Source organism: Euprymna scolopes, chromosome 28 (assembly GCF_053919585.1).
Source record: "Euprymna scolopes isolate OS-2025 chromosome 28, ASM5391958v1, whole genome shotgun sequence".
Lineage (NCBI taxonomy): Eukaryota > Metazoa > Mollusca > Cephalopoda > Sepiida > Sepiolidae > Euprymna > Euprymna scolopes.
In genome coordinates, this window is record NC_136509.1 from 13,882,131 (window position 1) to 13,905,667 (window position 23,537).

At 33.5% G+C, this 23,537-nt stretch overlaps 1 protein-coding gene across 1 annotated transcript in view; it reads left to right on the top strand.

Annotated features, from left to right (window-relative positions):
- LOC145249478 (dynein regulatory complex subunit 3-like) overlaps positions 1–23,537 on the top strand; it is a 112,383-nt gene that overhangs the window by 47,172 nt on the left and 41,674 nt on the right. The window contains exon 7 of the mRNA XM_080111071.1: positions 20,526–20,638. Coding sequence (XP_079967197.1) covers positions 20,526–20,638 — 113 coding nt within the window. The remainder of the gene's footprint in view (positions 1–20,525; positions 20,639–23,537) is intronic.

The following is a 23,537-nucleotide window of genomic DNA, read 5'->3' on the forward strand; positions in this document are numbered from 1 at the left end:
GATCTGGCGACATGTGAGTTGTGGACCAGAGCATTGTCCTGCAGGAGGAGTATAACTTTGCTGATCTTGCCTCGCCTCTTGATTTTGATAGCTTCCCTTGATTTCCTCAAAAGTGAAGCATAATAGGCTCCTGTAATCGTGGTACCTTTTGCCAGGAAATCTGTCATCACTTCTCCGTCCTGGTCCCAGAAGACTGTGAGCATGACCTAGCCTGCAGAGGGCTGCACCATTACCTTCTTTGGAGGTGGTGAGTCCAAGTGCTTCCACTGCATTGACTGGACTTTGGTCTCTGGATCATAGTGATGGACCCAGGTTTCATCCTGTGTAATCAGTCTTTTGAAAAACTTTGACTTATCTTCTTGGCACATCTCCAAATTCATCCTCGAGCACTCAACACATTCTCGCTTCTAGAATGGTGTGAGCAACCTGGGAATCCATCTGGCAGACACCTTATGCATATGCAAATGGTCATCAATGATAGTTTCCACAGACCCTGTACTAATCTTGACATCTTGGGCTATTTAGCGAATAGTAATGTGCCGATCTTCCAAAATGGCAACAGATGCCTCATCAATGGCCTGGGAGCTGTTTCCACAGACTTCCGGCCATGTTTGAATTCACGATGCCAGCATTTTACAAGGTCATATGATGGGGCATTATCACCATAAGATTCTTTCATTTCATCAAAAGTCTCCTGTGGTGTGCGTCCTTTCAAATACAAAAACCAGATCACTGCTCGACATTCGTGCTCCATTTCACACCTGACTCAGTTCAAACACCTGTAAAACAGAAATCATAATTAGTTTAGAGCTGTAATTTGCCACATAACCCGTAGAGATATAAATCATTGCACATGCAAAATTTCAGCTAGATCAGACAACTGGAAGTGGGTCAGGGGCATTACTTATTGCACGCCCCTCGTATTGACTGAATTATGTACCTTCATGCATGTATGGGTAAGTGTGTGTATGTATATGTGTTTTTTGCGTCCTCAAATTACAGATTTTTATTATTTGTTCGTTATTATTAATCGATTAGTGTTCAGTGCATAAACAACATTTTAAAATATTTCTTATTTCACAAAATAATTTGATTATGAAATTAAAGTCACCAACAATAATTTCTCTTTCTTCATGAACTAATCAGTTATTTTTTTTTCTTTCAATCCTGGGCAACGTCGGATAGGTAAAGTTCGTTTATTACATATCTATAGAATTTTTACTTTGATGCATTGTTCTGGTTTGTAGGTATTATGTAAATATTATTCCCGTGTGAATTTTTATTTATTTGCCAAATTTGATGATCTTATATCTGAGCATGAATCTATTTTTGTTGGTTTGGATATTACATTTACAGCATGAAACGATAAAATTGTTGCCATAGAAAAGACGATATGGTTCCATTTCCGTTTGATGAAAACCTGTTTTCTTTTTCTTTTTTTTTTGTTGCAAGCCATTTATTAGTTGGCTAGTATTGTACAAATCCCAAGAGCAGTAAGAGCCTTCTATTATGTCTGAAAGTGACCCAATTTTCAATGAGTGAGATCGGAGATACGCCTCTGTACAACTCATGCTCTCTACCAATCCAAGTTATGACAACAGGACCATTGACAGCACCCTCAAAATTCAAATCTGGACAGCTCAACACTTTAGGGCATAGTTCACCAAAGTTTCCAGCCACGGTTATAGTCTTTGCTGTGGTTTCAAGTGAGGGCCACATCATGCCACCTCACATCTTCAAAGTCGGCTTGAAAGTCAACATCAAAGTGTACCTGGATGTGCTGAAGAGTGTGGTGATCCCCTGATGCAATCAAGTGACTGCTAGTACACCCTGGGTGTAGTGTTGTTTTCTTTAGGGTGACAAATTTATTGTTCTACCTTGTATTATGGGTCGTGCCATCAAAAATTGCGTGCTCTTCTGCATTTTTGTCTTGCTAGACAATTACTTAGAGATGGAGTCTCAATAAAAAAAACTGAGTTGACATTGAGAAGGACATTTTGCATGATGATGATGATGATGGTGATAGTGGTGACGTAGTAGTAGTAGTAGTAGTAGTAGTAGTAGTAGTAGTAGTAGAAAAGCATTGTTTGCTTTGTTTTTGGTGGCGTATGTTAACATATTGTATATTGGTTTGAAATGCATGTAAATATAAATTTAGTATGGACAATGAGCATGAACAAGTAGTGGTAAAATCAAAGAATTTGTAAACAGTTTTACTTTTTTGGGGGACGGGGAGGAGCGAAAAAACAAATTTTAAATTCTTCAAAAGCCTTTGTGGGCAATACAGACAATCATCTGGACATAGTTTCTTTGCTAAAAAATATCAATCCCCCGTCATCTCACTGCGTCCAAAAGAGCATCTGGCCTATAACATTTTTTGCTTCAATCAATATCAGGCATATACAAAAGATTTTGATGCTTTGTACAAGAGACATTATAATTTACTTCATGCATATTGTTATTACTTAAATATATTGTTATTAAATATATTGTTATTACTTATTGTTATTACCTAAACATTGTTGTTACTGAAACATATTATTGTTACTTAAATATATTGTTAATACTTAAACAATGTTATTACTTAAACATATTGTTATTACTTAAATATATTGTTATTACTTATTGTTATTACTTAAATATGTTGTTATTAAATATATTATTATTACTTAAATATATTGTTATTACTTATTGTTATTACTTAAATATATTGTTATTAAATATATTGTTATTACTTAAATATATTGTTATTACTTAAATATATTGTTATTAAATATATTGTTATTACTTAAATATATTGTTATTACTTAAACATATTGTTATTACTTAAACATATTGTTATTACTTAAATATATTGTTATTAAATATATTGTTATTACTTAAATATATTGTTATTAAATATATTGTTATTACTTAAATATATTGTTATTAAATATATTGTTATTACTTAAATATATTGTTATTACTTAAACATATTGTTATTACTTAAACATATTGTTATTACTTAAATATATTGTTATTACTTAAATATATTGTTATTAATTAAACATATTGTTATTACTTAAACATATTGTTATTACTTAAATATATTGTTATTACTTAAATATATTGTTATTAAATATATTGTTATTACTTAAATATATTGTTATTACTTAAATATATTGTTATTACTTAAATATATTGTTATTAAATATATTATTACTTAAACATATTGTTATTACTTAAAAATATTGTTATTACTTAAACATATTGTTATTACTTAAATATATTGTTATTACTTAAATATATTGTTATTACTTATACATATTGTTATTACTTAAATATATTGTTATTAAATATATTGTTATTACTTAAATATATTGTTATTAAATATATTGTTATTACATAAATATATTGTTATTACTTAAATATATTGTTATTACTTAAATATATTGTTATTACTTAAATATATTCTTATTAAATATATTGTTATTACTTAAATATATTGTTATTACTTAAATATATTGTTATTAAATATATTGTTATTAAATATATTGTTATTAAATATATTGTTATTACTTAAATATATTGTTATTACTTAAACATATTGTTATTACTTAAATATATTGTTATTACTTAAATATATTGTTATTAAATATATTGTTATTCCTTAAACATATTGTTATTACTTATTGTTATTACTTAAATATATTGTTATAAAATATATTGTTATTAAATATATTGTTATTACTTAAATATATTGCTATTAATTATTGTTATTACTTAAATATATTGTTATAAAATATATTGTTATTACTTATTGTTATTACCTAAACATTGTTGTTACTGAAACATATTATTGTTACTTAGATATATTGTTAATACTTAAACAATGTTATTACTTAAACATATTGTTATTACTTAAATATATTGTTATTACTTATTGTTATTACTTAAATATTTTGTTATTAAATATATTGTTATTATTTAAATATATTGTTATTACTTATTGTTATTACTTAAATATATTGTTATTAAATATATTGTTATTACTTAAATATATTGTTATTACTTATTGTTATTACCTAAACATTGTTGTTACTGAAACATATTATTGTTACTTAAATATATTGTTAATACTTAAACAATGTTATTACTTAAACATATTGTTATTACTTAAATATATTGTTATTAAATATATTGTTATTACTTATTGTTATTACTTAAACATATTGTTATTACTTAAATATATTGTTATTAAATATATTGTTATTACTTATTGTTATTACTTATTGTTATTACCTAAACATTGTTATTACTGAAACATATTATTGTTACTTAAATACATTGTTATTACTTAAACAATGTTATTACTTAAATATATTGTTATTACTTAACATATTGTTAATACGTAAACATATTGCTACTACTTAAATATATTGTTATTACTTAAGCGTATTGTTATTACTTAAATATATCGTTATTACTTTTTGTTATTAATTATATTGTTATTACTTAAATATATTGTTACTACTTAAATATATTGTTATTATTTATTGTTATTACTTAAACATATTGTTATTACTTAAATATATTGCTATTAAATATATTGTTATGACTGAAACATATTGTTATTACTTGAATATATTGTTATTATTTATTGTTATTACTTGAATATATTGTTATTATTTATTGTTATTACTTAAATATATTGTTATTACTTTAACATTGTTATTACTTAAATATATGGTTATTACTTTAACATGGTTATTACTTAAATATATGGTTATTACTTAAATATATTGTTATTACTTTACTTATATTGTTATTACTTAAACATTGTTATTACTTAAGCATTGGTATTCCTTAAATATATTGTTATTACTTAAACATATTGTTATTACTTATTGTTATTACTTGAATATATTGTTATTACTTAAACATATTATTGTTACTTAAACATTACGGAAATATGTTGTTATTACTTAAACATATTGTTATTACTTAAACATATTGTTATTACTTAAACATATCACGACGATTAGTTTATAACTATTTATTTCAGAGTATTAAAGCATTATTCATATTTTTCTGCAATATTTTCGTCCATGCTGACCTGAAAAAGAGCTTCTTTAGTCAACATAAAAGGAATCATCTTCCATCATGATAATGCTCGTCTTCACACAGCACTATTAGCCAAAGATTTCGTATGAGAATTTTGTTGGGAAATTTTGTCCCATCCTGCATATTCTCTTGACCTAGTTCCCTTGGGCTACCATTTATTTCGAAGACTACAAAACCATTCAGATGACGGGTTAGGGTAAACATTACGAGAAGAGATTGAACATGAGTTTGATTCTTATTTCACATGAAAACCTAAAGAATTTTATAAGGAAATCATTGATAACCTTGTTGACAGGTGGAAACAAATCAATGGTAAATGGCTGCTATGATAACGCAAATCCATCTGCAATGGTTATTGACAGAAGTGGAGAGTACTGGAAATCTGGTGAGACTTGTTATCATTTAGACTCCAGAGAACACCACAAGTTGTTGTCAAAAAAGAAATCTTTGACCGGTGTGACTACTCTTAGTGAGTAAAAAAAAAAGCAACAGCAATAACAACTTTTTTATATGCTAGCACATATTGGATGGTGTTAAAAAATTGACTTTCAAGGTAACCTATCTCTACCCGGGTTTTTATTTATCCTTCTTTCCCCCAGGTTCATGCTTAAACATTCAAAACACATATCCTCCCCTCCACTGTCCATGTGTTGTTATGAATGAGAAGAATCTCACTTCCTAAAAAGTGGTTTTCATCTTGACAGATGGAAACAAATTATGAAGGGCAAAGGTCGTCATTGTTATGAATAACTACTTTCAAACATACATTTTTTTTTTTCATTTTCAAGACGGAATTTTAAATCAGCAAAAACGTTTGCATTAACCTAAGAAAATGTCTTCCAGAACAGATGATGATGATGATGATGATGATGATGATGATGATGTATCTGGATAGGCCTACTGAATGAAAACCACCGGACAGACCGTCGGTTATGTAAATTAGGTTACCATAATCTCTTTGTTAGTGTTTCTCTTTGTGTCCAATCAAATAACGATTATTGTTTTCCCTGTTCACAAATCGTTCACGTGAATTTCATTTTTGTTAATCTGCATGCAGTTGTGTTCGTTTTTGTAGTTGTTTTTGTTTGTTTGTTTTTTTTTATGTTTGTTTTTTTTTTATTTTTTTTTTTTGCATCATATGACGACCTTTCAAGGTTTACATATAAAAGACAAGCTAGAAATATTTTATATTTAAAAAAAAAAAAAAAAATTGAAAGGAAATTTGAAAGTTTTTCTTCTTTTGTAAAGAGAAAAATATCTGAGTTAAAGACAAATGGCGGAATGAAAAAAGATGAAGTACACATCTCATCCACGACAAATGCAGCGCGATCAAAGAAGTTGCACCAAGCCTCCATCATGGCCATCAGATATGTTTCTGAAAAATGAGGAAGAATTGCTGTTTCTTGGATCAGAATCTATTCATCTAATGCCCATCTTTGGCTAGTTTTTGACCTTCAAATAGTATTTTAGGATTTTAGGTTTCATCATCCATCAAGTGGCTTCATGCTTTGTCTGATAAAAATATTATCAGTAAAATATGAATATCAGAATTATCAATATACAAATAGCCTGAGGTCGATAGCAGCCACAGACTATGAGTACTGACTGTGTTTTATATATGTTATGTATAATGCTATGTTTATGTGTTATGTGTTACTAGCGGGGGTACCTGGCGTTGCCTGGGTGTTTGTAGGTGTGTGTGATGTTAAATAAAAAAGAAACTGGGGGCGGGGGGGTAGGATCGAACCTGAAGCCCTGAGGCGAAGTTTGAAAATAAAATCGGCCAGCCAGAATGAGTTACTGAAAGATGTTTAAATTTATTTAAGTAAGAACCAAATTGACAGGTGCGCGCATGGAAGTCGTAGAATGATGTCAATGACCAGGTTTGTTTGTTATAAGCGAAGTAAAAAAAGAAAACAACATTAAAACTTAAGCGGGGGGGGTAATCAAAACATAAAAAAAACACAAAAAAAACTAACGTAAGGCAAACGAACGATGTTAAATGTAAAAATCGAAAAAACAAAAAGAAGTGGCTTAAATAAGCCTGTTTCGATATTAAAATTTAAAAAATCGGTGGGTACCCGGGTGTTTTGGGGTGTGTGGTCAGGGGTGGATAAGCGAAGTAAAAAAAAAACAGAGAAACGAACGTTACGTAAAAAATGGCTTAAATAACACTGGTTCAATATTTAAATTTAAAAAATCGAAAAAAAAAGACATCTCACACCACGATTCGAACCCAAAACATTTAGATAATGAACCAACGCACTAACCAACTGAGCTAACGCGACGTACATGAAATTTAGTCAGTTTTTCAACTATTTAAAGTAAATCAGGTCATGACGTCATCTGACGCATGCTTAGAACCGGTCTCCGTCACGAGGGGACCGTTTTTGTTGACCCCCTCTGTCGAAAATTTCGGGGTGAAAAAATGAACGTTTTTGGCCAATTTTTCGATATTTTTCGAGCGAAGGATGGAGCTTCAATATGATACCGAATTTGTGAATTTTTGTTCTGTCTGTCGAAAGTTTTTAGCAAACACACAAACATAACATAATACATACATACATACATTTTCGCTTTTATATATATAGATTATTTTGTCAATGTGTACATTATACTTGTCGTATCTTAATATTTCTAATGCTTCTAACACAGAACTATCAGATAAATTTAAAAATGTTTTCTTCCTAATGAGTCATCACTTATCAAAGTGAAAAGCCACACAAGGATAAGGATTGATGAGATAAATAGATTATGAGTTGAATGATGATGAATATTATGTCTTGGTTTAATATTCTCCGTTGGTTTACAAAAGAGAGAACCGATCATCAAGTTCTACCCTGAATTGAGTGCCAGCATCCAACTTCAAATTAGTAATGCCGATGCACTTTGGCTGTTGGATCGCTTTCCTCACCTGAAGTTAAAGTTCGAGGACTTGCTCGAGCAAGTGTGTGGTGTGAACCAAATTCGCTACCGGTAACCCTGCCTTTAAAAGTGCTTCAGTCAAGAAGAGAGCTCACCCATCATGCATGCACCAAAATATAATCTATCTGATTAGCCATTATTTGAATGCCAAGTGATCAGATGGCGACGAGGGTGCTGGAAGTAGGTGTTGGCTACCAAAAAGATGAATAGTGGTCACAAAGTTGACTAGGTAATCGCCATTGTCACATCTTGTACAAAAAAAAAAAAAGAAAGTCAGCTGAATACATGCCTGTTGTTCTTGTCTGCCGGTCGTGTGTGAGTGTTCCAATTTCTGACTACTAAAAGGAGATCCGACGATGATGTACAATCAACAGCAGACCGAAGGTTTCTTCTTCAGTCACGTTGAGTGCATGTGCGTATACTGAGATGATGCTAACATTCACAACAGTGCCCTAAAGAAGAGTCTTAGCTAACCTATGTGAGATCAGCTTGCATTCTAGTAGAACTGCATGTGCATATGGATCAAATGCAATTGTAATTCCATAAAGTTCGCTATTATCGATGACTCCACTGTGATAAAGATGATGAAAGGTTTCCATTTCTGGCACTTTGATTCATCTGTAGCCACTATCCAGGAGGTGGTCCTCTGAAAGACAGACCACACCAACTCCATAATTATTAATCATTTATGGTGAGAGATTAAGTTCCTTCACTGCATAGAATGTGTACATTCCAACCAGCGATTCTTGTACTCAGAACGGTGCTGGCCTGCATCTTTGTCACCATTCCTGCTGACCTGAAGACAAAATGGCAGGTTCTTAAATCTGCTATAATCAACTTGGCGTACAAGCACCTTGGTGTTATGAACCGCCATCATTGGGACTGTATGACAAGAAAGTCTCTTCACCTTGCGGAGCAAGTGTGTGAAATGTGGGTGACAGGTTTGCCAAATTCTTGTGATCTGCGTTACCATGTTACTCGGTCAATCCGTGCTGATAGAAATACGTACTGGTGAGAGTTTTCAGAAGAAATAGAATGTAAACTTTGCCAGATGATGAAGCTGGTGAAGTAAGGAGCGTCAAGTGTCAGTGAAACACTTTGTTTGCATGACAACGCTATCCTTACAAACCGGGGGTAAACAATTGATGCGCTGGAAAGAACACTTTGATGAGCTGCTTAGTCACCCTGTGGCAAACGTGGATGTGACCCAAGCTTAGGAATATGACTGCAGCACCATGCTTCCTACACTGAATGGAGCAAGAGATGTTGCGCACTGCTGGTGAAGATTGGATGCTGGCAGAAATCTACAATGCCGTATATATATATATATATATATATATATATATCATGCTTGTTGGTTTGTTTGTTGATGTTTGGCAACCTTTCAACCATTATATGGTCATCTCAGATCAACCTGTTTTATAGTTATAAATGATTCAATAGCAAAGCAAATGTATTTTTTCATATTGTTCAGTGTTTCTCAAAGACTTAAGCATATTAATAACGTTCACATGGTTTCTGCCATAAGTACCCAATGTCTTTCTAGAAAGCATTCTAACTAGAAAGATATTGGAGAGACAAATGCTAACATTAATCATCTTCTGATTCATATGAAATGAATGAATGATGCTCAACAATAACAATCATCATCATCATCATCATCATCATCATCATCATCATCATCATCATCATCATCCGTTTAAAATCCAGTTCACATGCTGGCATGTGTTGGACGACTTTTAGAAATTGACTTCCAAACTTACCTTTGATCAGGTCTTCATTTATCTCTGCCTTTTGCAAATTCATCTTTATCACGTTCTCACATGTTTTTGCTGGGCTTCTCCTGTCAACTGACCCTGCTACCTCAAATGTTCTACATATACCTATTCAATGTGACCAAACCAACAAAGTCTCCTTTTCTGTTCACATCTCTCTATACTTTTCAGATTTAATCTTCCACTGAAATCATCATTTATCGCCATTCACCATACGTCCTCAATTCTCACTGGGCACATGTCACTTTCATACGTCATCACTAGGGCTATGACAACAGCATATCCTTTTCATTATTTTGACTCTCGAGTATATATCCGACACAGTTAATCAACTGAGAACCACATCACTCTATATAAAAGCATATAAGATATCAATGGATACACACTCGAGAGTCAAACCAATGAAAAGAATATGCTGTTGTCCTAGCCCTTGTCATCATACTGTGTATACATTCACTATTGACCCTAACCCTAGGTCGACAGTGACAACACTCTGCTGGTTAGTAATGGCTGAATTTCCCTGAACTTATGCCATCCATTCAACTCTTGAAATCGTACAAGCTTCTTCTCTTGTTAGAATGGCATCACCAAGGTAACAAGTCTAAGTTCTCATCCTTCTCCATTGTCTTACACTTGTTGCATTTAAATTGGGGTGCTTCTTCATTATCAGAGTGTACCTATTTACAATGCCTCCCCATGGGACAGAGTTAGACACCAGGGTCGTTTTTTATCAAAATATTGAATTTCAAGTAAAACCAATCGTATCTTCTAATGATGGGACGATTCCAATATTTTTTTCCAGATTCCGATACAATTACCGATTCTGATTCTGATTCCGATTCTTTATAAATCTCTAAATATTTAAATATAAAATTTTTATTTATTTCCTGATTGCCATAAAAACACATGTTAAATGTTTATATATTTTCTCAAACGTAAAAACACACTTGCGAGGGTGATCTATAACTTTTAGCTGTACTGGTATAGTTTAGAATAAATAAATATTAATTTCATTATTACTACTAGCAGTGGAAGATTTTGTTTTAAACAAAATCAAATAAAAAAAAAAGACAATTGAAAGAATCGTTTTTGGCATCGGAAAATAGGCACAAATTTTTCCGATTCTGATACTCTTAAATGTTTTGATTTTTCCGATTAGAGATCGTAATTCCAATTAATTGTCCCAACACTAGTATCTACTTAATTGTCATGTCACAGTAATGAACATATCCAAAAATTATGAAAAACGATAAGGTAGAAAATTAATTGTTAATGAAAACAGTTTTTGAAGAGAGTTAATGAAAACTGAGTTTTGTTTAAAAAAGAAAACGGAGAGTTCGACTCCGAACAAGGGCAGTAATTATTTTCTGGAATTCTTTTTTTTTTTCTTTTTTTTACATAGGCATCACCACTTATCCAGACCTAAAGACCACTTGAGGATAAGGGTTAAGAGTGTATAGTAGTCAATTGAACAATACAGTAATTGTTAGTAATGGAAATTCGGTAAATTTGTTAACTTAAGTTGAACGGCTCATCAAGAACTTGTTTACGTTGGACTTGAAGACAATCAGATTGTAGTCAGCTGGAAAGCAGGAAAACGGAAGACAGTTCCACAGGCGTGCAGTTCTAAGAAAGGTTTAGGCACAGATAAAGAATGGGGGGAATTATTGATAGTGTTTTCAGCTAGACGAGTGTTTCTTGTGAAAGTTTAGTGAGGGGGGACCATAGATTGAAGCTCAGTCGAGCACTTGGCATGAAAATTACGATAAAGCAGAGACAAACTCGCAACATCTCTTCTGTGAGATAGAGGCTGCAGAGAAGAGAAAAGGACATCTCCTACGAGGCTACAAAGTCTATTTTGAACTCTATCAAGGCAGGACGTCCTTTCTAGCAGCTCCTGCCCAAATGTGGCAACAGTACTCCATCCTTGGACGTACCTGGCTCTTATACAGATAGAGAATTGCATCAGCAGTGAGATATCTATTGGATCGATAGAAGGATCCCACCATTTTTCCAGCGGCCTTGGCAACAGATTTAATGTACGCGTTCCATTTCAGATCAAGCCCAGAAGTTTGTCAAAAACATGAGGCCTCCCCAAGACGAGAGCCATTCATTTCAATTGAGTTTTGCCAATTTGGCAAAACTCAATTGTTGCTAATTGTCTTCAAAAACTGTTTTCATTAATAATTAATTTTCTACCTTATCGTTTTTTGTAATTTTTGGATATATTAATTACTGTGACATGAAAATTAAGTAGATACCATTAGTTTTACTTAAAACCCAATATTTTGATTTTCAAATTACACTTTAATAACGAAGAAACACCTAAGCTGGTTATCTTCTTTCACTCTACCAGTAATTGCACCTGGGTGTAGAAGAAGTGCAGTGGAATTACAAAAGATTGAATTGCACCCAATTACTTTTCCAATAAATTGAGCAGCCAGACTTCGTTTTTGTGGGCTTTTTAATACTACAACCATTGATCGACATTTTGGTCATTCTCAGAGCTTTACTTTCCATAGCATTTCTCTAAGTTTTTAACTTAACAACAGAACCTTTCATTGTTTCATCAGCCTACAGCATCTCTTCTAGCCAACCTGTATAAAACTCCTTGGACAAATGTTTCTATGAAAAGCAACAAACTCAGTTCACTACTCACACTTGTATAGGTAAAAGTGTTATCTGTTCCTGACCACATGAAAGAGCCGTGGAGTTATCCCCCTTAACAGGAAATAACCAAAAGTAATCTTCCCTGAACAGGAAGTAACCAGGGTTGATCTCTGATAGCTATATATATATATATATATATATATATAGGCAGAATTTCATTATTCGCGCATATTTTATTGAAGAGGATCTTCGTTCTTCTTTTTATGATCTTTCTTTCGAATTTTTCTTGTTTTCGTACAAGTATTTATAAGAACTTTGGATCCCACAACAAAAATACTTGTACGAAAACAAGAAAAATTCGAAAGAAAGATCATAAAAAGAAGAACAAAGATCCTCTTCAATAAAATATGTGCGAATATATATATATATATATATATATATATATATATATATATATATATATATATATATAAGAAATATGGGGGAAGCCATTTGCTTTTTGTGTGGATCTTAGCAACGAGCTGGGAGGACACATTTTCATACTTTAAAATTGAAATCATTTATCTCCCTTCCATGACAAGATGATGTAATACAAAGGGTGGAGAGTGCAATTTGAAAAACCAGCAGACTATCCTGCAAAAAATCTCTGGTCAGTCCTGTCAGCATTCTGCAGAAGGGACGTCTCAGCCAGTTAGTAATAAACTATTTCATTTTCAAAGGAAGAAGGCAAAACCGGGGGTAGTGGACCTCTTAGAACTACTCAGGAACAGAAACATACATATCTCAGTCAACAGGGAATAATTCAGCTCAACAATGACTAAAACTGTGTTTGTTTTGGTGCCAATGGAAAAAAAATCTTGGCTGAATACCTTAACACTTTAACATTTAAAGTTGTAACAAATTATGCTGTTAAATAGTAGTTACTTGTTGAGGGGGGGGGGCAGGATGGTCGGGTTATATTATAGACGACCCTGTCCTTCACATTGTTAATGAATGATAGTGATTGAAAAGTAAAAGGTCGCACAATGATGACGAAAACATACCAATATATATTAGTGAAAGAATGTAGATTAACTTACATGAATATACATGAGAAATAACATAGATAGTAAGAATAAGAGTTTATTGAGAAAGGAATAATGTTACTTGCGATTGATGAGAAGCTGACGGGTTAGTCAGGAGTGCTGATTGGGTGGCCATTCCAACCGGAGCGGTTCTTTGTTACATGTTGAATGGTTGAGGGTTCAGCACGAAAGAGGCAGAAAAATAAGAAACAGGAAATGACGTGGCTGTGTCGCTCTCAAGTTATCAGAGTTAAAGCGCGACAATCGAATTAGCCTGAGAATTTCAATTCCCACAACTCCAGCTCACGCTCCGCTAGCTTGTTAGCTCCTGTAAACAGAAGTGTGCTCCAGCCATGCACTTGTTCCACCCCCGCTCTATAAAGCCGTATTTATACCTGAATATAAACTTTAATCGATTTCTTTTTTCTCATTTGTATTTTGATGTGAAAACTATTGAATTTTTAACTTTTCTTTTTTTTTTCTTTTTTTTCCAAAAAATTTGTTTTCTCATAAAAAATGATTTCCACTGAAATTATTTCATGCAATCTTATGTTGCACAACAAGATGAGGGAAATTCATAGTAAAATATTTTCAAACTGAATCATCAAACGCAAACGTTCACTAAAGCAACCAGATGTTCCAGATGACTTCAAGATGTGTTTATCGTCTGCCTTTTAAAAACTACATATAAGATATTGTTTTACAAGACGAAAACCACTTTTTAGGAAGTGAGATTCTTCTGATTCATAACAACACACGGACAGTGGAGGGGAGGGTATGTGTTTTGAATGTTTAAACATGAACCTGAGGGAAAGAAGGATAAATAAAGACATAGAGATAGGTTATCTTGGAAGTCAATTTTTTAACACCATCCAATATATTCAATATATGCTAGCATGTAAAATAGTTGTTGTTGTTGTTGTTGTTGTTTTTTTGTTTGTTTGTTTTTTAACTCACTAGGAGTAGTCACACAGGTCACCATCAAAGATTTCTTTTTGACAACAACTTGTGGTGTTCTCTGGAGACTAAGTGGTAACAAGTCTCCCCAGATTTCCAGTACTCTGCACCTCTTTCAAGAACCATAGCAGATGGATTTGCGTTATCATAACAGCCGTTTATCATTGATTCCTTGTTGGTGGCAATCATTGGTCTTCACTGAAGTTTGGGTGGCAACAAGCCTCCCCAAGGTCCCAGTCCTCTTTACACTCATCCAGCGGAGGTCTGGCTAGTGCTTTCTTTCCTCGGTCTTTCCATCCTCCTTGACCCTCCTTGCTTTGGTGTGGTGTCAGTTTTTGGTGACACACACACAAAGAAAAAAAATGTTTCAGTTTTCATGATTCCATGTGATGCGCCTTTGTGTTTTACATCTGTAGCATTTTTTGAATGTCCAGTTTGTGTTTGTAGTTCATAGATATTAGTTTCCGCATTCAAGGATTTTCCTTAATATTTCAGTAGTTTTCATTACTGTTATCCGTTGTACCTTATCAATTATCCGTCTGATTCCAATCTCTCCTGTTCTCTTTTCAAATCTTTTCGGTATTTGTAGTTCATATGTATTAATCTCTGCATTCAAGGTTTTTCCTTAATATTTCAGCAGATTTTATTAATGTTATCCATTGTATCTTATCAACTACCCTCTGATTCGAATCTCTCCCATTCTCTTTTCAAAGTTTTTTTCAGTATTGTTCCTAGCGCTCCTACTATTGGTGGTGCTGACCTGATTTTTTTCATCTTTGAGCTCTCTGGCCAGTTCAGTGTATTTGCTTCACTCCTCCATCTCGTTGATCTTCACTCTGTGGTCTGCTGGGACAGCAAAATATACAATCTGACAGGTCTTTTCTTTCTTGTTAACTAGTATGACATCCAGTCATCTTGCCTGAATGGGTTTATCCATTTGTATATCCATGTCCCATAGGAGTTTGTGACTTCTGTTTTCAAGTACTGTTGCCGGTTTGTGTGTGTACGATTTGTCTGGATGTTCAAGATTCAGTTGTCTGCATAATTGCCAGTGTACTGCCTTCTCCACTTGATCGTTTCTATTCTTATATCTTTGTTGGGCGAGTTTGCTGCGTTTTTTTTTTTTTTTTTTTTTTTTTTACATAGGCATCACCACATTATCAAGGCCAAGAGGCCACTCAAGGATAAGGGTTAAAGAGTGTACATTAGAAATTGGACAATATAGTAATCATTAGTAATGAAAATTTGGTAAATTTGATAACTTATATGGAACGGCTCATCAAGAACTTATTTACGTTAGACTTGAAGACAACCATATTGTAGTCAGCCGGAAAGCAGGAAAACGGAAGACAATTCCACAGGCGTGCAGTTCTAAGAAAGAAGCTTTGTTCATGGAATCTACGTTTAGGTTTAGGCACAGATAAAGAGTGGGGGGAATTATTGATAGTGTTTACAGCTAGACGAGTGTTTCTTGTGAAAGTTTGGCGAGGGGGGACCATAGATTGAAGCTCAGTCGAACACTTTCCATGAAAATAACGATACATCAGAGACAAACTCGCAACATCTCTTCTGTGAGATAGAGGTTGCAAGGAAGAGAAAAGGACATCTCCTACGAGGCTACGAAGTCTATTTTGAACTCTATCGTTTACTTATTATGTGGTTTATTGTTTCACCTCTTTGTCGCAGAGTCTGACTTTGCTGTTTTCTTGTGTCTTCTCGACCATTGCATTTATTATTATTATTATTATTATTATTATTATTATTATTATTATTATTATTATTATTATCATTATTATTATTATTATTATCATTATTATTATTATTATTATTATTATCATTATTATTATCATTATTATTATTATTATTATTATTATTATTATTATTATCATTATTATTATCATTATTATTATTATTATTATTATTATTATTATTATTATCATTATTATTATCATTATTATTATTATTATTATTATTATTATTATTATTATTATTATTATCATTATTATTATCATTATTATTATCATTATTATTATCATTATTATTATTATTATTATTATTATTATTATTATCATTATTATTATTATTATTATTATTATTATTATTATTATTATCATTATTATTATTATTATTATTATCATTATTATTATTATTATTATTATTATTATTATCATTATTATTATTATTATTATTATTATCATTATTATTATCATTATTATTATCATTATTATTATCATTATTATTATTATTATTATTATTATTATTATTATTATTATTATCATTATTATTATCATTATTATTATCATTATTATTATTATTATTATTATTATCATTATTATTATTATCATTATCATTATTATCATTATCATTATTATTATTATTATTATTATTATTATTATCATTATTATTATTATTATTATTATTATTATTATTATCATTATTATTATTATTATTATTATTATTATTATTATTCACTACAAGTTTTCACACAGTTCATCATCAAAGGATTCTCTTTGAGAACAACCTGTGGTGTTCCCTGGAGTCTGAGTGATAACAAGTCTCTCCAGATTTCCAGTACTCGCCACCTCTTTTGATAACCTTTGCAGATTAGTTTGTGTTATCGCAATAGCCGTTTACCATTGATTTCTCACTGGTGGCGACCATTGATTTTCACTGGAATTTGGGTGGCAATAAGCCTCTCTGATGTCCTAGTCCTCTTTGTACTCATCCACTGGAGGTTTACTTACTGCTTTCTCTCCTCGATCTTTCCATCCTCCTTGACATCCTCCACCTCATTTGGTGTGATGCCAGTTTAGGGTGATACTAAGAAGAAAAATGGTGGTGGGAGGAAGACGGGGATGCAGGAGAGTTAACTTTAAATTATACGGTTTCAGTTTTCATGATTCCATATGCTGTTTCTTCGTGTTTTATATTTCTAGCATTTTCTATCTGTCCAGGCATTAGTTTTATTTATTCATCATTTCTATTTCTATACGTTAATCTTGTGCCAAAATGATGCTGACATCTTTTTTTTTTTTTTATTGCATACATCTTAGTTAATGCTTAATCTGATGAAGAGAGGAAAACTGACAAAGATTGTATGTGCATGTGTGTAGCTGTGGATTAGTGTAGTGGTTATAGGCATGAACTGTAGGCTCATTGTGTCAGGTTCGAGTTTTGTTGAGGCTACTGCACTAATATACTTGAGAAAGGTATGAATCCATATATCCTCTCTCCACCTATGGCTTAAATAGTAGGAGAGACTAGACTCTCAAGCTTTGGTTGTGTAACAAGTCTAGAGGAAAAAATAACTGTCAGAAAATACCAGTCAGTTATTGCTTACTTCGGAATGCTGTTATTATTAGTTAAGTTTTGTAGCTCATGTGTATTAGTTTACGCATTCAAGAGTTTTCCTTAATATTTTAGCCGTTTTCATTATTGTTATCCACTGTATCTTCTAAGCCATCCCTCTGATTCTAATTTCTTCCATTTTTCTTTTTTTTTTTTTTTTTTTTTAGTTTTTCGGTATTGTTTTTAGTGTTCCTAGTATTATTAGTGTTATTTTGACTTTCATCATTTTCCAAATCCCTTTGAGCTCTCTGGCCAGTTCCGTGTATTTGGTCTGCTTCTCTGTCTCTTTGATTTTCACTCTGTGGTATACTGGGATGGCAAAATCTACGATCTGGCAGAACTTTTCTTTCTTGTTAACTATTATGACATCCGGTCTTTTTACTTAGATGAGTTTATCTGTTTGTATATTCATGACCTATAGGATTTTGTGATATTCATTTTCAACTACTGCTGCTGGTTTGTGCTTGTACCATTTGTCTGGATGTTCAAGATGCAAATGTCTGCATAATTCCCAGCGTACTGTCTTCCTCACTTAATTGTATCTATTTTTCTATTCTTTTTAAGCTAGTTTGCTGCATTTGCTTATTATGTGGTTTATTGCTTCGTCTCTTTGTTCACAGAGTTTGCATTTACTGTTTTCTTGTGTTTGTTGATCCTTATTTGATTTGATTGGTTCTAATCGCATTATCATGTACTGCTGTCATTAGGGATTCAGTTTCTCTGTTTAAGTTTCCTTTTTGTAACCATGTCTAAATGTTTTATTTAATCACATCTTTTGTCATCCTTATGAATCGTCCATGTAGCTGTTTCTCTTCCTATTTTTCTTGTTTTATCCTTTGCCTCTCTATTTTTCTGTTTTGTTCATTTGTCCAGTGTCTCTTACTGTGGTAATTATTCTGTCAGTGTTTTGCACTATGTATTTTTCTAATTCGTTCTTTGTGTTATTTACATAGTCTTCTATACAAATTAGTCCTCTTCCTCTGTCTTTCCTTTTCACGTAGAGTTGATCATCATCATCATCCTTTGGGTAGAGTGCAGAGTCATAAATTTCCTGGTCTTCTGGTCGAGATGCCTCAGAACTCCTTTGGTCTAACATATAAACGGTCCAGAGTATCTTACTACTGACATTGCCCATGTGTTTATATCTTTTATTAGGTTTCTACTTTATAATTTAGTTTTGAGGATATTTTTGTTCTTCTGAGGTATTCTTTTCCAAATTTTCTCTTTCATTTTTGTTTTGCTTTGATGGTGTCTGTTTCCAGAACTTCCAAATAGTTGTAGGTGTTATATAACTTAGCTCCCTTATCTCCGTTTGGTCGGGTAGTTCCATGTCTTCCATTGCCGCCCCTTCTCATGATCAGCAGTGTACACTTTTCCATACCAAATTCCATTTGGATATCTTGGCTAAAGATTCTGGTTGTGTTTATTAACATCTCTAGTTTTTTCTTGGTTTTTGCAAACAGTTTCAGGTCGTCCATGTACATTGGGTGGTTCATTCTTTCATCTTTATTAGTGAATTTGTATTCGGCTTGGCATTTTCATAGTATATTGTTAAGGGGCATCATGGCTATGATGAACAGTAGTGATGATAGGGAATCACCTTGAGAGATAATTCTTTGTATTTTAATCTCAGTTATGTATTTGTTCATCAGCTGTTGGTTCGTCCCCATGTTCTCATTGCATTTTAAATCAGATTGATAATCTTGCCTGGTATTTTGTACATTCTCAGACATTCAATCATTCATGTTTGCGGGATTCTGCCATGTGCTTCCTTGTAGTTGATGCATGCCATGGCTATGTGCGTTTTTCTACGTTTTACCTCTTTTAGTCTATGTATAATAGGTCATACATTCCTCTTTTTCCTTTTTGGTATTCTTCCTGTTCCTTGGAGAGTAGTCCATGATCATTAAGGGAGTGATTAATTTGTTCTCTTAGTTGTGCTGTCAGTATTTTCCACATTGTAGGTGAGCATATTATAGATCTGTAGTTACTGGGGATAGTTTCTTTTACTGTGTGCTTTTGTATTAGCGTAGTTTTGGTTCTATCTTTGGTCATCCATTTTTTGGTATGACTGCTTCTCGAATATATCTTTTCAGGTTTTAAATTATTCTTTCATGTAGTGTTGTGAATTTTTTGGAACCAGTATGCGTGCATTCCGTCGTGACCTGGTGCTCTCCAGTTTGCCATTTTATGTAGGGTTGTCTTGAGGGTTTTCTTGCTGATTTTATTCTCTGACCTTTCTTTGATTATTATTATTATTATTATTATTATTATTATTCACTCACTAGGAGTTTCCACACAGTCTATCATCAAAGAATTCTCTTTGAGAACAACATATCATGTTCTCTGAAGTCTGAGTGACAACAAGTCTCCCCAGATTCCAGTACTCTCCACCTCTTTCGATACCATTTGCAAATCCTTATCTCTTTATCTCAAAAGTTAACCCTAATCTTTATTCTTAACTCAAAAATTAATCCTAAAAATAATCCTAATCTTCATTCCCAAAATTAAACTTAACCTGTCACTTTATCGAAAAAAAATTATCCCTAACCCTAATTATAATCTTTATAACAAAAATTAGTCCTATCAATAACCCTAATTCTTGTCTCAAAAATTAACCCCAACCCTAACCCTAATTTTTATTTCAAATTGACCATTAACGTTAACCCTTTACCTAAGATATCCTGACAAATAATTAGTTATTGTTTCTTAATGTTTTGTTTTTGTTGTTGTTTTTTTGCAGGAAGCATACGTGGAAGGTCTTAATGATGATACACTATTTAAGGACATGTATGCAGATGATGTGGAAGGGAAGAAACTTGACGAAATGCCAGGAGTCACAGTTGAGGTTTATAAATATCCTTTGTTTCCAACTAAAACACAAGAAACATAGATTGATATCTGTGAGTGCCAAATCTATTAGGTTGACAGAATTTTTAATTTTGATTTCAAATTATGTATTTTCAAATAAGTTTTTGTTATAATACTTTTTCACTCTATCTAATCATTTAAATTACAATTGTTTTAAAACAATTATATCTTCTTTTCAGAACGTTGAATACACAATGGAAAAAAGGCAAATTTGCACAATTTTCTCATTTCAATTCAAGCTAGACCAAAAATCTGCTGAAACAGCTTGTGATATCGACAAAGCGTTTGGCCCAGGAACCACTACTGAATGCACGGCACAATGGTGGTTTACGAAATTTCGTGGCAGTGATGAGAGTCTTGAAGAATGGTCGGGCGTCGAATGTTGACAACGATCAATTAGGAGCCTTAGTTGAAGCCAATCCACACACAACTGTTCAAGAACTTGCTTCTGAATTAAACGTAATGTATAAAATGATTTTCAACCATTTGAGAAAGATTGGAAAGATAAAAATGACTTGATAAATGAGTGCCTCACGAATTTAACGACAACAAAAAGAAATAGCATTATGAAGTGTCATCTTCCCTTCTTTTGCACAACAATTTCTCGACCGGGTTGTGACTGGAGATGAAAAGCGGTTTCTTTATGACAACCAGCGATATTCAACTCGGTGGTTAGACGCCAAACAAGCTCCATGATACCTCCCAAAGCCAAAGTTGCACCAAAAGAAGGTCATGCTGACTGTTTGGTGTCTCATCCATCACGGCGGAGAAGTACTGTCAACAAATGGATGAAATACATCAGAAACTGCGACAACAACACTCAGCATTAGTCAATAGAAAAGGCCAAATTCTTCTTCATGACAATGTCTGACTGCACATTGCTAAATCGACTCTGCAGAAGTTGAACGAATTGGGCTACAAAACTGCCTCATCCACTATACTCTCCCAACCTTTCACCTACCAACTACCACTTTTTCAGGCATTTCGACAACTTTTTGCATGAGAAATGCTTAAAAAACCTAAGCGATATTAAATACGCCTTCAGCAACTTCATCGGCACCAGAAAGCAAAATATTTTTTTTTTTACACAGTGATCACCACTTATCAAGGCCCGGAAGCCACTCAGGGATAAGGGTTATTGCAAGTACATTACGTTAGTGTGGAGATTTGATGAAGTGTTTACTTAAGGGGGCGGTTCATTAGGAATTTGTTAACATTGGACTTGAAGACATCCAAGTTGTAGTTTGGAGGGAAGCAGGCAGACGGAACAGAGTTCCACAGGCGTGCAGTTCGAAGAAAGAAGATTTGTTCATGGAATCCGCGTTTTGATTTAGGCACAGATATAGAGTGGGGGAAATTTTTCACAGTGGATTCAGCTAGACTGGTGTTTTTCGTGAAAGATTGGTGAGGGGGGACCAGAGATTGGAGTTCAGACGAGCACCTGCTATGGAAATAACGATAAAACAAGGAAAGGCTCGCAATGTCTCTTCTGTGGGAGAGAGGTTGCAGGGTAGAGAAAAGGGCATCCCCCACTAAGCCACGAAGTCTATTTTCTACTCTGTCAAGGCAGGATAGGCTGTTTTTAGCAGCTCCTGCCCAGATATGGCAACAGTATTCCATCCTTGGACGTACTTGGCTTTTATATAGATAGAGAATTGCATCAGTAGTGAGATATCTTCTGGAGCGGTAGAAGGATCCCACCATCTTTCCAGTGACCTTGGCAACAGATTTGATGTACGTGTTCCATTTCAGATCAGGAGTGAAGGTCAAACCCAGAAGCTTGTCAAAACACGGGGCCTCACCCAGACGAGAGCCATCCATCACAATTGATGCCAGCTGGGGATCAGAGCGTTGATGATGTAAGGATAGGAGTTTGGTTTTGGATGCATTAAAGGTAACCAGCCACATCTTCCCCCACTGAACCACGCGCTCGAGATCAGAGGAGAGAGAATCAGAGAGAACTTTGTCATTTACAGCCTTTGATGTGTTGCCGTAGATGGTCATGTCATCAGCATAGATGTCAACGAATGATTTAAGTATGTGTTTAGGGAGGTCATTGATGTAGATCAGGAAGAGAGTTGGGCCCAGGATTGACCCCTGAGGGACTCCAGCATTTATATTGCAGGCCTCCAATTTTTGTCCATCGACCACTACTCTTATGAGCCTATCGGAGAGAAATGATTTAATGATTGAGAAAACATTTCCAGTTATACTGTAGCTGGAAATCTTGTGAAGTAGACCCTTATGCCATACCTTGTCGAAGGCCTTTGATATGTCAAGAGCAATTGCCCTAGAAAGGAAGCCTTTGTCAAGAGATTCACTAATCCTGTGGGATATAACCGTCAGCACATCTGCGGTAGATCTTGCAGAGTGGAAACCATATTGTGTGTCACTAAGAAGGTTATTCCTGCTGAGGTGGTTGACTATTTCTCTATTTAATATGGATTCCAGCAACTTACTCATAACACACAGGAGACTTATTGGTCTGTACTGAGAGGGAGACGACTTATCACCTGAATTCTTAAATACAGGGCAAACTGATGAGGTCTTCCAGGGAGTCGGAAAGCACTTCTCCTTAAGGCAGCGCTTAAATAGTTTCGTAAGTATGGGAGCAAGTTCTAGTTGAAGCTTTTTTAACACTATAATTGAGATGCCATCAGGGCCAGTTGCTTTACTGGAATCTAGGTTCTTTATTAGCTTGGCGACCTCATGCATGGATATTTGTATGTTACTTAGCTTGTTCTGTGTTATAGGAGGAAATATGTGGATAGAACGCACACTTCTGTTCAGGATCCTATTTGATTTTTACGTTACTGGCATAAATACACTTATTTTGCATTAGCAAAAGTATGTTGATTCTGATGGGGCTTATTTCGATCAATAA